At 37.5% G+C, this 15227-nt stretch overlaps 1 protein-coding gene across 4 annotated transcripts; it reads right to left on the bottom strand.

Annotated features, from left to right (window-relative positions):
* Positions 1-48: 48 nt before the first annotated feature.
* Positions 49-10310, bottom strand: LOC104224573 (DNA repair protein recA homolog 1, chloroplastic). Of its 4 annotated transcripts, none has more exons than XM_009776250.2 (13): positions 9991-10304; positions 9723-9814; positions 9475-9550; positions 9030-9092; positions 8587-8716; positions 8377-8462; positions 8174-8299; positions 7916-8020; positions 7773-7829; positions 7318-7380; positions 7166-7242; positions 896-968; positions 49-572 (listed from the first exon to the last, which is right to left on the bottom strand). In XM_009776250.2, exons 1-13 carry the CDS (start codon positions 10192-10194, stop codon positions 465-467), a joined length of 1260 nt encoding a protein of 419 aa, XP_009774552.1. In that variant the 5' UTR covers positions 10195-10304; the 3' UTR covers positions 49-464. The 4 variants fall into 4 exon arrangements, 3 of the variants coding, with proteins under 3 accessions (XP_009774552.1, XP_070018986.1, XP_070018987.1); XR_011403836.1 differs by having other exon boundaries at positions 509-572; positions 7166-7229; positions 9991-10306; XM_070162885.1 differs by lacking the exons at positions 49-572; positions 896-968 and adding an exon at positions 2412-2965 and having other exon boundaries at positions 9991-10310.
* Positions 10311-15227: the final 4917 nt, after the last annotated feature.

Here is a 15227-nt window from a genome sequence, read left to right as displayed (position 1 = left end):
AAATGGTACAATTTTGACCTCTTAAAGTTGCTGTACAGAGAAAAGAGCTCGATCATAAATGCTGGCTAACAATACAACAAAACCACAAGGACAAAATATGCAGTAATGAGCTAACTACATAGTCCTTTTCACTACCTTAACTCTAATTCTTTTGTTTTGGCTTAGGTGACATCTAGTCACCCACAAAATTTAGACGTCCAAAATAGAAAAAGCATTTTTGTTTGCACAACAGGCAACCAGTCCAGCAATGAAGGACGTATCTATCTCCTTCTCCCCACCAAGATGTACTAGTATACAAGAATATACATCTTTCTTCAACAGTGTAGAGTACAGAAATGGTCTCATACAAAGCAATTCTATCGACTCTTTCAATTTTGTTCATTTCTTCTATAGAATCAGATGGATGTCAATATTGGTTGCGAAATTTGTTGTCATAATCAATCAAAGCAGAACTCTGATTCCTGTTATTGCATCTCTTGAAGTGCATCTTCCTCTTGAAGCTGTGGCAGTGGGTGTTTTGATGAAGAAGAGCCTAAAAACCCAGTTGCGTCTACCACGGATGAGCGAACCATCTGCACGGGCAGATAGATAATGTCATTTCTACACCCCAAAAATATTGATTTACAGTGTACAAGAAACCTCCCGTTGTGTTAAGCCAATAACTACGACATATAAAAATGTATCTTCGCTTATGGGACTATGACCACAAAATGGCCATAGTTTCCATAACTAATATGCAAATAAACTGAGGATGTTTGCTTTATTAGTTCTCTTTTATTATCAGGTTATTTATTCGCTTAAAACCTCCCAGGTTATCTTCAGATATTGAACTTATGCTACACAATATGACAAGTAAAACACTTCCAAAATGCACCTAAAAAGTGAGTATAATTACCTTCTCTATTTCTTCAGAGAGAAGAGGATTCTCTCTCAAATACTGCAATGCTTTCTCCCGTCCCTGTCCCAGCCTTCATTAAAGCATCAAGAATAAGTGTTGACCAGCATAAGTTTGTAATAAAGTAAAACATCAAAGAAACAGTGGAGAGTCACATAATATTAGTAATGAACCGGTTGCAAGATTCGGCTCACAGATGTAAAACAAGACAGACAAATCTTTGATTGATGTTAGCTTCTGCACGTATAATCAATAAATTGGACAGTTCTGAATCACTTCATTTTTTGTTGAGATGAATGGAGCACACATGACGAGGCCCAATAGTTGATAAGTAGTACTGGGCCCAATATGCACAGCTAGCCCATTTCAATTGTACTTGTATTTTGTATTAGTATATTAGGCCCATTTTAAGATAGCACGGGGGATTTATCATTTCTGTACAGAATCATTTGACATGATGAAATAAAACATTCTTTTCCTTCTCTCTCTCATCTACCCGACCTAGGGTTTTCTTCTTCTTCATTTCTTTCAATTTTTGCAAATAATCAGCTTAACATGGTATCAGAGCGGGATCATTGGAACGATCTCAACCTCAGCTATCGCCCGATCCTACCCTTGAACGAATTTTTGGAGATTTTCTCGATGTGGTGATTCTTCGGCAATGGAAAATTAGGTTTTTGCTTTCATAACTTCAAACCTGAGCTTCAGTACTCTCTATCCTCTCGATTTTATAGACGATTGGTAAATCTTCTCACTTTCCTTATTGCATGCTCGATTTGGGCTGATTCCTAGGGTTCGTTTCAAGTACTGCAACCAATATTAGTCTGGGTTACATCTACTGTATCTTCACAACACTACTGCTTCTTTTGTTGTATTTTTGCTGCTGAATTTGTTGATTGCAATGAGTACTAACACGAATTTGACTGAGGACTTTCATGGTACCACGACTGATTCTGTAGGTTTTAGTGAATTCACTCTTGATCTGTGTCACCTTTTCTATGTTCACCCATCCGACATTCCCGGTAGTCAATTAGTCACCATTCCTTTTAATGGAACTGGCTTCGTTATATGGCGTAGCAGTATGTTGACTTCTCTCTCAGCTAAAAACAAATTAGGGGTGATAACTGGTAGGATACCTCAACCTCAACCTCAACCTTTATTATCCCTTTTGGGAGGGTTGCAATAACATGGTCAAGGCTTGGATTACTAACTCCTTGACTAGAGAAATTGTTGTGAGTGTTATGTGTTTCAACACTGCTAAAGTAGTCTGGAAAGACATAAATGATAGGTATGGTCAGTCAAAATGGTTCCAAGTATATCCAAATTCATAGGGAAATTAGTAGTACCTCTCAAGGGACATCTGATATAGCTAGCTACTTTACCAGAATGAGGAGTCTCTAGGATGAACTCAATTCTGCCTATGTTGGCCCAGCATGTTCATGTGGTGCACTTCTTAAATTTATTGAGGACCAACACCTATTTCAGTTTCTCAGTGGGTTAAATGAGACCTACTCCACAGTCAAAAATAGCATTTTAATGATGTCCCCTTATCCAATCATCAGCAAAGCCGATTCACTTTTACAACAAGATGAAAGTGAAAAAGAAGCTAAGTCCATAGCTCATGGGTTTCCAGCTGATTTAGCATCCTCATTCTCTACTTCATCTGGCATCTCTTCTTCCTCCAATAGGCCATATAATCAAAGGGTAAATTTTGAGTCTAAGAGGTCTACTTCTCCTGTGACTTGCAAATATTGCAAGAAGCCTGGGCATAGTATAGGCAAATGATATAGACTCCATGGGTTTCCAGCTGATTCAAGTTTACTAAGTCCAAGAGGTCTGCTGCATGTGTTCAAGTCGGGGATTCTTCTGCAAGAAACTTGATTGCTACTGGCACTAACAACAATTCTTCGGACTCTGCTTATGGATTCAGCAAGGAGCAATATAAACATCTCATGACTCTCTTCCAACAGGCAAATCTTTCTTCTGGTTATCCTCAGCCCACTTCTCCCGGAGAAAACATTGGTTTTGCTAACTTTGCAAGTGTGCGCAATCTCCGTGTAAATCAGTTTCCTGCAGTAAATTCTGTTATGCGTTATGCATTCCTTGTCTGCTCAGTTAGGAAGAATTCCTTGGATTTTAGATTCAGGTGCCATCAATCATATGACCCCGCACAAACAGTTTTTATATAATATTAAACCTTTACCTTCTCCTTACTTAATCACCTTACCAAATGGGTATAAAGTGAAAGTTATTTCTACTGGATCTCTGCATCTTAGGCAGGATATAACTTTACACAATGTTCTTTTGGTTCCTTCTTTTCTATTCAATTTAATTTCAGTATATCAAATCCTTTGTCAAGTGAAAGGTCTAGCAATCTTTACCAGTTTCTCCTGTTTTCTACAGGGCCCTTCTCTGAAGAGGCCGTTGGAAATTGGTAAAGCTGCTCATGGGCTCTATTTTCTGCTACCTGATATGGTTACTCCTTCATTTTCTTCTAATGTTTCTTGTCCTACTGTTTATAATTCATTTACAGCAAATGTTATCACCTGTTTTCCCAATTCTACATGTAACTCATCTAGTACTATCAATAAAATGGATCTATTTTGGCATCAAAGCTTAGGCCATATGCCATTTCACAAGCTGAAATCTATTCCATGTTTATCTATTCAAGTGTCTTCTAAACAATCATTTGCATGTTCTATTTGTCCTATGGCTAGGCAACAAAGACTACCTTTCTCTGATAGTCATATTCATTCAACTGTACCTTTCCAGTTAGTACATACAGATATATGGGGACCCTACCACACTAAATACATATAATGGTTTTAGATATTTCATCACTTTGGTAGATGATTTTACTAGAGTCACCTGAACACACTTATTATCTTCCAAAGGCAATGCCCTTTCTGTAATCAAAGCTTTCACTATGATGGTCAAAGTTCATTTCAAATCTTTTGTCCAATCTTTTAAATCAAACAATGCTTTTGAATTAGGCAGTAGTTCAGAGGCTATTTCCTTCTTTGCTGACAATGGTATTTTACACCAAACCACTATACCTCACACCCTACAACAAAATGGTGTGGTAGAAAGGAAACACAAACATCTTTTGGAAACTTCCCGAGCTCTTCTGTTTCAATCCAAACTCCCTACCAAATATTGGGGTGAATGTGTGTTAACTGCAACTTACATTATCAATAGACTACCTTCATCTGTTTTGGCTAATGTTACTCCTTCAGAAAAATTGCATGGAACTCCTCTTACTTATGACCACCTAAAATCATTTGGTGATCTTTGTTTTGCAAATAACCTTAAATCTGGAAGAGACAAATTCCAGTCCAGAGTTGTTGCCTGTGTTTTTCTAGGTTATCCCTTTGGAAGAAAGGACTATAAATTGCTTAATCTCTCTAATCATTATGTATTTTTCTCTAGAGATGTAGTTTTCCATGAGCACATCTTTCCCTATTCCTCTGCTCCATCTTCTTCTGATTCCTTTGAAGATCCTTCTTCATTTCACTCCTCCACTGGTCCTTTACCAACTCCTCCTGTTGTACCTCATGAATGTCATCCTGATCCTAATCCTTCTCCTTCTTCCTCCCACCATCAAGAACCACCTGCTATGCATGTTTCTTCCTCTGCCTCTCTTCCTCTCAATGGTCCTATTCCGCCTCCTAACACCTTGCCTATTAGGCATTCTACCAGGGTCTCCAACCCTCCTTCCTACCTGTCAGATTATGTCTGTTCTTCCGTCCTTCCTGCCAACCTTGTCTCTATAAACTCCAAGGTTTCCACTACTGAGCTACAGCTGCAAGAACCACCAGCAGGCTGCCTCACATTGTGTTTGGCAAGAAACCATGCTAAAAGAGTTTCAAGCTCTTGAAGCTAGCCACACTTGGATATTGTTCCTCTCCCTCCTCACAAGGAACCCATTCCTTGTAAGTGAGCGTACAAGATTAATCAGAAATCTAATGGCACTGTTGAAAAATACAAAGCCAGATTAGTCATAAGAGGTGACACACAAAAGGAAGGGATAAAAGAGTTCCAAGCTCTTGAAGCTAGCCACACTTGGGATATTGTTCCTCTCCTTCCTCACAAGGAACCCATTCCTTGTAAGTGAGCATACAAGATTAAACAGAAATCTGATGGCACTGTTGAAAAATACAAAGCCAGATTAGTCATAAGAGGTGACACACAAAAGGAAGGGATAAAAATGATACCTTCTCCCCAGTTGTTAAATTCACCACTAGCAAGTGCCTACTTTCTCTTGCTGCTAAAAAAGGGTGGATTGTTTATCAGCTAGATGTCAACAATGCCTTTCTTCATGGTGATCTCCATGAAGAAGTTTACATGAGACTGCCTCCTGGTTTAGTGGTTTCTGGTCATTCTTCCTCCTCTTCTCCACTAGTTTGCAAACTCAAGAAGTCCATCTATGGCCTCAAACAGGCCTCAAAACAGTGGTTCTCTAAATTGTCTGAAGCCTTGTGTTCCAGAGGTTATATTTCCAGCAAAAATGATTATTCACTGTTCACAAAGCCCTCTGGTGGTTCACTCACTGTCTTAGCAATATATGTAGATGACATATTATTGGCAGGAGATGATATTTCTGAATTGGATGGTCTTAAGACTTTTCTGGATGTTGCATTCAAAATCAAAGACTTAGGTTATGTTCACTATTTCTTGCGTTTGGAAGTTATCCAACAACCCCAAGGTTTCTTGATGTGTCAGCACAAATTTACATCTGATCTATTGGAGGAGTTTCACTGTGATCATTTCACTCCTGTCAGTACTCCTCTTGATCATTCTATCAAACTATCCTCTGATATGGAGGAGCCTCTTTCTGATCCTAGCATACAACAACAACAACTACCTAGTAAAATCTCACAAAGTGGGGTTTGGGGAGGGTAATGTGTACACAGACCTTACCCCTACCCCGATAGGGCAGAGAGGTTGTTTCCGATAGACCCTCGGCTCAGAAAGACGGAAAATTTCTGATCCTGGCATCTACAGAAGAATTGTGGGCACGCTCAATTTCTTATGACATACAAGGCTTGATATTGCATACTCAGTCCAACACCTTAGTCAGTTTCTTCAAGCTCCTCAAGTTCCTCACATGTTGGTTGTTATACATGTTTTGAGGTATCTGATGAATGCTCTTGATTTGGGTATTTTCCTTCCTAAGCCTAATGATCTTTCTCTCCTAGCTTACTCTGATTCTGACTGGGCCTTGTGCCCAGACTCGAATGTCTGTTACTGGGTATTACATTACCTTAAGGGGTTGTCCTATCTCTTGGAAAAGCAAGAAACAACCTACTATATCTCTCTCATCTGCTGAGGAGTATAGAGCTCTACGCAAAGTGGTTGCTGAGATTTCATGGCTTGTTCGATTGCTGGTTGATCTTGGGTTGGTTATTTCCAACCCTGTTCTTGTGTATTGTGATAGCCAAGTTGCTCTGCATATAGCCAAGAACCCAGTATTTCATGAACGCACTAAACACATTGAAGTTGATTGCCACTATGTTCGGGATAACTTACAATCTGGTCTCATCACTTTACATCATGTTTCTTCTTCTGCTCAACTTGCTGACATTCTCACTAAGTCCCTTCCAGGCACCACTCATCAAGTCCCTTCCAGGCACCACTCATCATCTTCTTGGCAAGCTCGGGGTGTCAACACCCTCAAGCTTGAGTGGGGGTGTTGAGATGAATGGAGCACACGTGATGAGGCCCAATGGTTGATAAGTAGTACTGGGCTCAATATGAACAGCTGGTCCATTTCAATTGTACTTGTATTTTGTATAAGTATATTAGGCCCATTTTAAGATAGCATGGGGGATTTATCATTTCTGTACAGAATCATTTTTACACATGATGAAATAAAACATTCTTCTCCTTCTCTCTCTCATCTCACCCGACCTAAGGTTTTCTTCTTCTTCATTTCTTTCAATTTCTGCAAATAATAGCTTAACATTTTTTGGGACAGTTCTGAATCACATTGAGAGTCAATTTCTTGCTTATTCTTATCACTACATAAAACTATTTCCTTCAATAACCATATGAGGTATGAGTAATATAAATTGACCTAAGCTGTTTTCTTTTCATTTGAGCGTAAGCTTTGACACTTCTAGTATGGCCTATAGAAAATTTTCAGACTCTTGATTGGTCATGACAAAAACATGCAAATACTTCTGTTGAAATATGGAGTTCCATAATTAACAGTTTTGTAAGCTTCTCGAGAGTCCCTATATTTTAGCAAAAGCTGCAAAATGTACAAACCTGTGCTCCCCATAGTTATACCATGAACCCTTTTTAGATACCACGTCAATCAGTTCAGCACAATCTAATACGCAACCCTGCAAAAGGTCAATTTCAGGAACAAAATTTGAGCCGACCACAAAGGAAAAGAAAGATAATAATGCCACACAGACCAGCTTGCTCACTCCTTCTCCAAAGATAATTTCAAATTCTGCTTGCTTGTATGGCCTAGAAACCTAAGAAGGAAAAGAGTAAGACCAATTAGCATATTGGCACCATAATCAGCAAGATGCAAACAGTAATAGATCAGATGTATACTGGCAATTTCTTTGATGTACTTGTATTTGCTAAAAGAGATTCAAAAATAAATAGAGGTCTTTGCTAGAAGAGATTTCTGCAAGGATGCATCACTAAAGTAGCTATCTAAAATCTTCGACAATATACACCAATTTAAAATAATTACACAGTGGAATCACCATGCCACCATGACAACCTTTATCATGCAAATGTCAGCTTTATTTAAGCACTGAACACTTGTATAACTGAACCATTAACACATGTTTTCCATTTCGACAAACATAATACTGATGCCACCACATTGAGTAGATATGATGTGAAGCTGTTTTACCTTGCTCTTTTGAACTCTTACCCGGACCTTAAGGCCCACTTCCTCATCTCCTTTTGCCTGAAAGAATCATTAACAGTGTTTCAATATAGAAAATTCAAATGTGTGAAAAATATAATTAGCCATCTGAGCAGTTCTGCACTCACAGATTTTATCTTTCCTGTAGAACGGATCTCAAGTCGAACTGAGGCGAAAAACTTCAAGGCAATCCCTCCACTTGTGACCTCAGGATTTCCATAATAAACACCAATCTGATTCCAATCATAGGAATTATTATCATTCAGCAAGTGAGTCCACAAGTAAGGATGAGAATCATGCAGTATATGGAGTTAATCATACTTATGGAAGCTAGAATGGCATGTTTACTTAGAAAGAGCATGCTGCAATTTCTAAGTCAAGAGTACCTTGTATCTTATCTGATTGAGGAATATAAGAGTACATCCAGCTTTCGAAGCATTGCCTGACATTTTACGTAAAGCTTGACTCATCAGGCGTGCTTGTAAACCCATTTGCTGCATCCCAATTTCTCCCTACACAAAACAACATACCATGAAATCAGGAACGGGTGGGACTTTCTAAGCATTCAGAAAATTAAATGTTGGCTTACCTCAATTTCAGCCCGCGGAGTAAGGGCTGAAACTGAATCAATACAAATGAGATCTATAGCACCCGATCTGCACATTCGGTCTGCGACTGGGGCAACCAAAAGTTTGGTTAAAAGTACAAACTCTAGTAAGACCACCACGATCATTGATAAGTTTGCTAGCGCAAAAAGCACAGAGTCATTTCTGATGGTGTAACGAGGGAAAAGTATTACTTTCTAGAGCCATCTCTCCGTTATCAGGTTGGCAGACAATCAAATTCTCTACATCTACTCCAAGTGCTTTAGAGTATGCAGGATCAAAAGCATGCTCAGCATCAACAAGCATTGCATTGCCTCCTAGCTTCTGCATAACGAGAATTTAACAATTTATAATCTCTCACTTCACACACAAACATCTTTAAGTAAGAAGCCTAAGATAAGTGGTTTCAGAGGATAGGCTGCAGCAATAAAGGTCTAATGGACCCTAGAAGGACTCTAAGCGTGCCTTTTACCCTTCCAAATTGTCCATTATATTTTTTCCAGTTCATCTGTAGATAGAACCATACGACTTCTGTTTTTCATCCAAATTATCAATTACCCCCTCCTGTCCAAGTGCAGGCCCATGCCCAGTAGAAGTTCCAAATTAATGAGTAGAATAAACCAAACACATATTGCACCTGTACTTCCGCAATAGCATGGAGAGCTAAGGTAGTCTTTCCGCTACTTTCAGGTCCATATATCTGTAAAGACAAACGTGAGTGAAAAATATCAGAACAACAAATTGCACCAATCTTGTTAATATTCCACACGCTTATATCAGTTGAGGAATTCAAGATGTACAGAAAAATCAGAATCTAGTACCTCAGCCTATTGATGAAATAGTTTTGTAACAAAATCAACTTTATTAACGCATAAATTTCAATTGTTCTATGTAGATTCATGTAGGATTACTCCACCAATGTGCAATCAAAACCAACAAGTAGTAATGAATACCTCTATTTAAGCAGCCATATGATTTTGAAACTAAGAGAAATCAATTAATCTTAACCAAATAGATGATTAATAACCAGCAATAACTAGTGCATATTGAAAATACAGATGAAAAGTATTTAAAGTTAAAACCTCAACAATTCTCCCTTTGGGAAGGCCACCACCTAAAGCAAAGTCAAGCGTCAAGCAGCCACTTGGGAAAGTTTCACTGCAGAAAAAAGCAGATTGTGAGACTGATTTATCTCTACAGAGAGACTATTAAAGCTTCCTACGATAAGTTCCACCTACAGAACCTATTAAATCAGAAACAGATTCACCATTCACTTTTTCCAATTTATTTTCTTTTTTCTTTTATTTGGCATTGAGGAAAAATTACGTACACAAGAGCTCCACCAGCACTACCCAATCTAGTGACGCTTCCTTTGCCAAAGGAGCTATTTATATCATTCATTGCAGCTTCCAATGCCTTTTGCTGAAGCACAAACAGTTAGTCAAGTCAGTCACATGGAAAATCTTCAGTGAAGCTAATGAGTGTTAACAATTTTCCGTAAAATAAAAACAAGCAAATATATATATTTTCCCAAAATTTCATTTTAAACGCATGCTTTTTACACACATATGTTTTGTGTGCGGGAGAGAGAGAGATACCCGGTCGAGGAAGCGAGCGTCATAATCGGGAGAGAAAGCTCCATTGACTTTGTGGTCAAATTCTGAACGAACCCTAATTCCATGTACTGAAAATTGAGGTCGAGATACTTTGTGGTAGAGTTTTACTGAAGTAGAGTAGCTAGGGGACTTGTAACAAATGTTGGAGCCAAAAAGCTGAGCTTTCACTGGGAAGCTTAAATCCATGGAACTTGCTCTACTGTTTAAAGCTCACTTCAAAATTCAAGTTGTAAACATTATAGCTGAAGAAGGAGCACATCAGCAAAGACTATGGTGTCGCCGGAGTTCAATTGCTCGACGTTGTTAGATATTTCTCTGTTTTCAAGCCCAAACCACTAAACCATAAACGTGGGCCTCTTTTTGAAGGCCCAAGCTTGTGAATTCGTATACTACTAGCCTGTTTGGCCAAGCTTGTTTTGGGCCAAGAGTGCCTTTATTTTTTGCCAAAAGTGCTTTTGGCAAAAAATTAAGGTATTTGGCCAAACTTTTATATAGAAAAAAGTGCTTTCGAGGAGAAGCAAAAGTCATTTTTGAGAAGCAAAAGAACTTTTTTTAGAAGCATTTTTAAGAAAAATACACTTAGAAGCAGTTTGCAAAAGCTTGGCCAAAACACTAATTACTGCTCAAAAGTATTTTTTAAATTTATTAGCCAAACACAAATTGTTTCTCACCAAAAGCACTTTTTTGAAAAGTATTTTTGAAAAAAACACATCTCAAAATAAGATGATTCTACAAGTTTGGCCAAACATGCTATACGTAAGCTTACAAGCCCGATACTTGTGGAAATGGACATCTAAGTGAAGCCCAGCCTAATTGAAACTTAGTAGCTTTAAGGAATTTTTACTTATTTATACTACTTCTGAAATTTATTTACCCTTAATAGTGAAGTTTTAACTTAATTACACGCTAATATATAATTTACTACTTATATGGAAAATAATGTATTAGAATCTAATTTTCCATTCCCCCTCCCTTTTTTCTTCTCACGCCTAATTGTTTATTCAATCAAATGATTCTTTCAAAATTCACAAAATACAATAATCACAACCAAAAGGATAAATTTGGGTACCTTCAAAATCGAAAATTGGATAGATACAAGAGTAATAGGACTTAATGAATATATTTCATGTGGTTCCTTTCTGGATTCCATTTCGAGGAATAAACTTATGCTATATGTTGTTGGATTATTATCATTGATCAAACTGTTCAGCTTTTTCGCCTGTGGAAGAAAGGTTTGGGAATCAAACTCTCTTAATTCTTAAGAACTTCATTGAAAGCCATTAAAAAGCTTTGAAGCTTTAAATCCGAAAATTAAATTTTACGAAATTATTATTTATTTGGATTGGATATTGTTACAAATGATTAGGGATATTTTTTGAAGTTTATATCTCAATTTTAAGCGAATTTGGTGAAGATTCGAGTTGGTTTTGGTTGAAATTTCATATTGAAACGCGAGGAAGAAGACATAAACAAGTTGAATATATATATTTTATTTCGGGTGTAGAAACAACATACAAAATATAAACAAGTTATACATAAATTGTATGTAAACTATAATGTTGACCGGATATAAAAAAATTATATAGATAAATTATAGATTTTGACCAAGTTTATATACATTTTGTAAAAAACTTTATTTACTTTCTCTATATAGGAAAACTTAGATAAATCGGGTAAATAAATTTAAAATTTCGCATATATACGAAAAAATCCCTAGCTTTAAACTGTCGGCGACTATTGCTAGCCCACTTTTCCTCAGAAGAGGAGGGGTGGGGGGCTGAGATGGCTTCGAATTTGTATGAAAAACCCTAGGCAGTTTAGTCACAGAAACGTGCCTCTAAAAAAGTTCGATCTCCATACAGTATAACGACTCCCTCCCAATAACAACTTAACCCCCTCTTCTGGGCGTGTGGTGCTCACGCACCGTCTCATGAAGAGCGCCGATTGATATTAATATGGCACGTCTGACTGAGAATATGAAACCTACTTCCGAGAATCCTACTTCTATTTGTGTTGTTGCTCTAAAAACTTCCTCGATCCCGAGCCCTAACGAAACTCGCCATGGGAATCTTGATGTGAAAGCTCGATACTCCACCATAATGGAATGCGAACGATCATTTTCAAAATCTTGGATTACTATATAGTCATTGGCAGAAGAATGTAGGCTCACTATTGTGGGTAAGTTCTTACGAACTCGACCTCAAATAGAAAGAATTTGATCTAAGTATGCTAAAAAAATCACAGTCAAAGGTAATGTCAAAATTAGGGTGTATGATTTTTGTACTGTATTTCTGGATTTTTCTAATGAAGATTACTTCAAAAATGTTTGGTATAGATTCTCTATAGAAATTGATGGTCAACTAATGTGGCTAGAGAAATGTTCACCGGATTTTAAGCCGGAAGAGGATTCACCTATAGTTTCAGTATGGGTGCTCCTTCCTGAACTTTCCTTTCACTACCGTACTTGGAATTATGTTAAGCTAGTCATATTATAATTCCCCTGTCTATGGATTTGGCTACAGACCACAAAACTTGACCAAGTATGGCTAAGGTTAGAGTGAAGATTGATCCCACCAAGCCAAAACTAAACTCTGCCTGGGTGGGATCAGAGGATGGATCTAATCCACTAAAATGATTTACTCAGAAATTGGAGTGTGAAAATATCCCTAAATTTTGTAGACATTAAAGATTGCTTGGGTACTCCATAATCCAATGCAGAAAAGTCATGAAAAAAAGAAGAAAGAGAAGGAAACACCAAAGGAAAAAACACTACTGAGGAGAAGACAACCAATACAAATTTGAGTGAGGTTAATAAGAGAGGACAACTGATGACATCGACAACACACCTCGATAAGAGATATGATATGGTCGTATGCAATATAAATTACCCAACTATGAGTTGGGGTCGAATTCACAGGGAGTTATAAGGGATGTTAGGAGTATATACTTGATTAGAGTAAATGGACTAATTAAATTTGTACTTCTACAACACAATTTTGATTTCTACTTCTACTATTACTCTAATAAATGCAAACTAAAGAAAAGAAACTAGAAACGAATGATTGATTTTAATGTTTTTCCAAATAGTTTAAAAGTCTAGGGATGTGACCACAACCTAGGTGTTCTAATGAGATAAAGACATTAATTTATTTTGGTGATTAGGGGTATATTATAGCTCTCAACTCTACATTACCCACTCAATACCTCTCGGTCAAAGAGTAAATTTTTCCAATTTGGCTTTCTCAAGTCCAAATGGGTAACAAACAAAATAGTTGATATGCGCTCAAGTCGAGTTCTTACTATCTCTAGTTTGAATCCTTTAATGAGGCTAATCAATCTCTCAATTAGCCCAATTCCTTGTTAGCCAAGTTATTCTAGACTAGGTCCCTCTTTCTCAAGTAGAGACTAAGTTAAAAAGGCATGAATCAATGTTTGCAGCCATTAATTCTAAAATCGAAGCATGAACTAAGCTAAATAATAAACACCCAATCATAAATAAGTATTAAACTAAATACTTTAATATATACACTAGGGTTGAGTTACAACCTTAGTAAGAATCTAGCTACTCATAATGGAAATTGGAGAAAATAAAGAAGAAAAGCTAATTAAACTCATATTTAAAGATTAAAATGGTAAAAGATAATGCTAATGCACTAAAATGGTTACAAACTTCCTAAAGTAGTAAAGGTACCAACTACAATAACTTTTTTTTTCAAAATTTGACCTAAATTTGTAAAACTCATCAATTTATAGTGGGCCAAAATTTGCTGACAAAAATATTCATCGGGGGGTTCTACGGCCACACAATTTGATGTGCGGTCCGCATATGTCTTCAGTTGACAGGAGATAGGATTCTACAGCCGCAAATTTCTGGATTACGGCTGCGAAGCAACTTTTGCGGCCGCATAAATCTTGCACGGTCCGCACTTTAGTAAGGCATCAGAACTTGGTCTTCTGCACACTCTCTGAACTTGGAACTATTTGTCAGTACAGACCCTGTTTTGCGACCACACAATTTGTGTGCGGTCCGTGCATTTGTCAAAATCCTGTTAGTTTCTTTAGCTTGGTTTGCGGTCGCAGATGGAATTCTGCAGTCTGCAATTTCTTATGCGGACCGCACTTCTTTGCTTCTGCGCCCTTTATTGCCTTGTGCTTAGGAACACTCCTTTTTGAGTCGGATTTCATCATGGGAGACTAAACTTCTTACATTTCTGCAATTTGCATATTTTCATTAGTTTTGGGAATATCAATCAATACTTTCGGACTAAGACAAGAGTAAAAAGGTGTTAATAAGTAGTCAAAATCCCCACTTATCAACTCCCCCAAACTTAAGTCTTTGCTTGTCCTCAAGCAAATAAATTAGTTCCCACCTCCTAAAGTTAAGGGTCATTTCAGCGAGTCAAAGGTGAGCCATTCACACATCAGTTGGGACCAACAATTACCCATACTACTCATGCATTATCAACAAGGTGACAAGTCAAATATTCATGCACATATAGTTCTAATGTGAAATTTGAGCTTCAAGAATTGACTTTACTCATCAAGGACTCTTGTTCTATCATATAGGCCATGGTGGACTCCAAACTCTTCCTCCTCTACTTTCTATTTGCCAAGCTCACTTAAGAAGTTCGCACTCAATCCGAAGTTTCATGAAAGGCTAATTATCTCTCACAAGAGAATGTCACAAGTACGGCGTCAAGTACCATAGCTTGCCCCTCGTGTAGATCACCACTATGTAAGCTCACTCGATTTGAAATCAAGTAAGACTTCTTTCGAGGTGTAATGAACGCTTTTGGGTTAGGGTAGGATACCGTATAGGTAAGTGATTACACCTTTCCTTAAGCCCTCCATATTTCATTTCTCGGCTCACAATTGCTAATTCTTGGAGGCAGTTTCTTTTCATTGGGGACTAGGTAGATTTAACATCACTCTTTCTTGATCATTTCATTATTTTTCCCCCTTTTCAATTTCTCAATATTTGGGATCATTACCTCTCTTTGAATCCATCAACCCTTCTGCTTATTCACTTTTTGTATTTTTCTTTTTGTTCTTTTCTTTTCTTGCCTTCTCTTCTTGTAGAGATCATTTCTTTTTCTCTTTCTATGCCTAGATACTTTTTTTTCAAATTCCTCATCTCTCCCTCAAACTTAAGTTTTAAGCCATTTATTTCACAAGAGTGTTAAGGAAAGCTGGGGTACCAAGAAAGGGTCACGACAAAA

This window comes from Nicotiana sylvestris, chromosome 11, assembly GCF_000393655.2.
Source record: "Nicotiana sylvestris chromosome 11, ASM39365v2, whole genome shotgun sequence".
NCBI classification, from domain to species: Eukaryota; Viridiplantae; Streptophyta; class Magnoliopsida; order Solanales; family Solanaceae; genus Nicotiana; species Nicotiana sylvestris.
The sequence above is the reverse complement of the archived record's forward strand: the minus strand, read 5'-3'. Positions and strand labels throughout refer to the sequence as shown.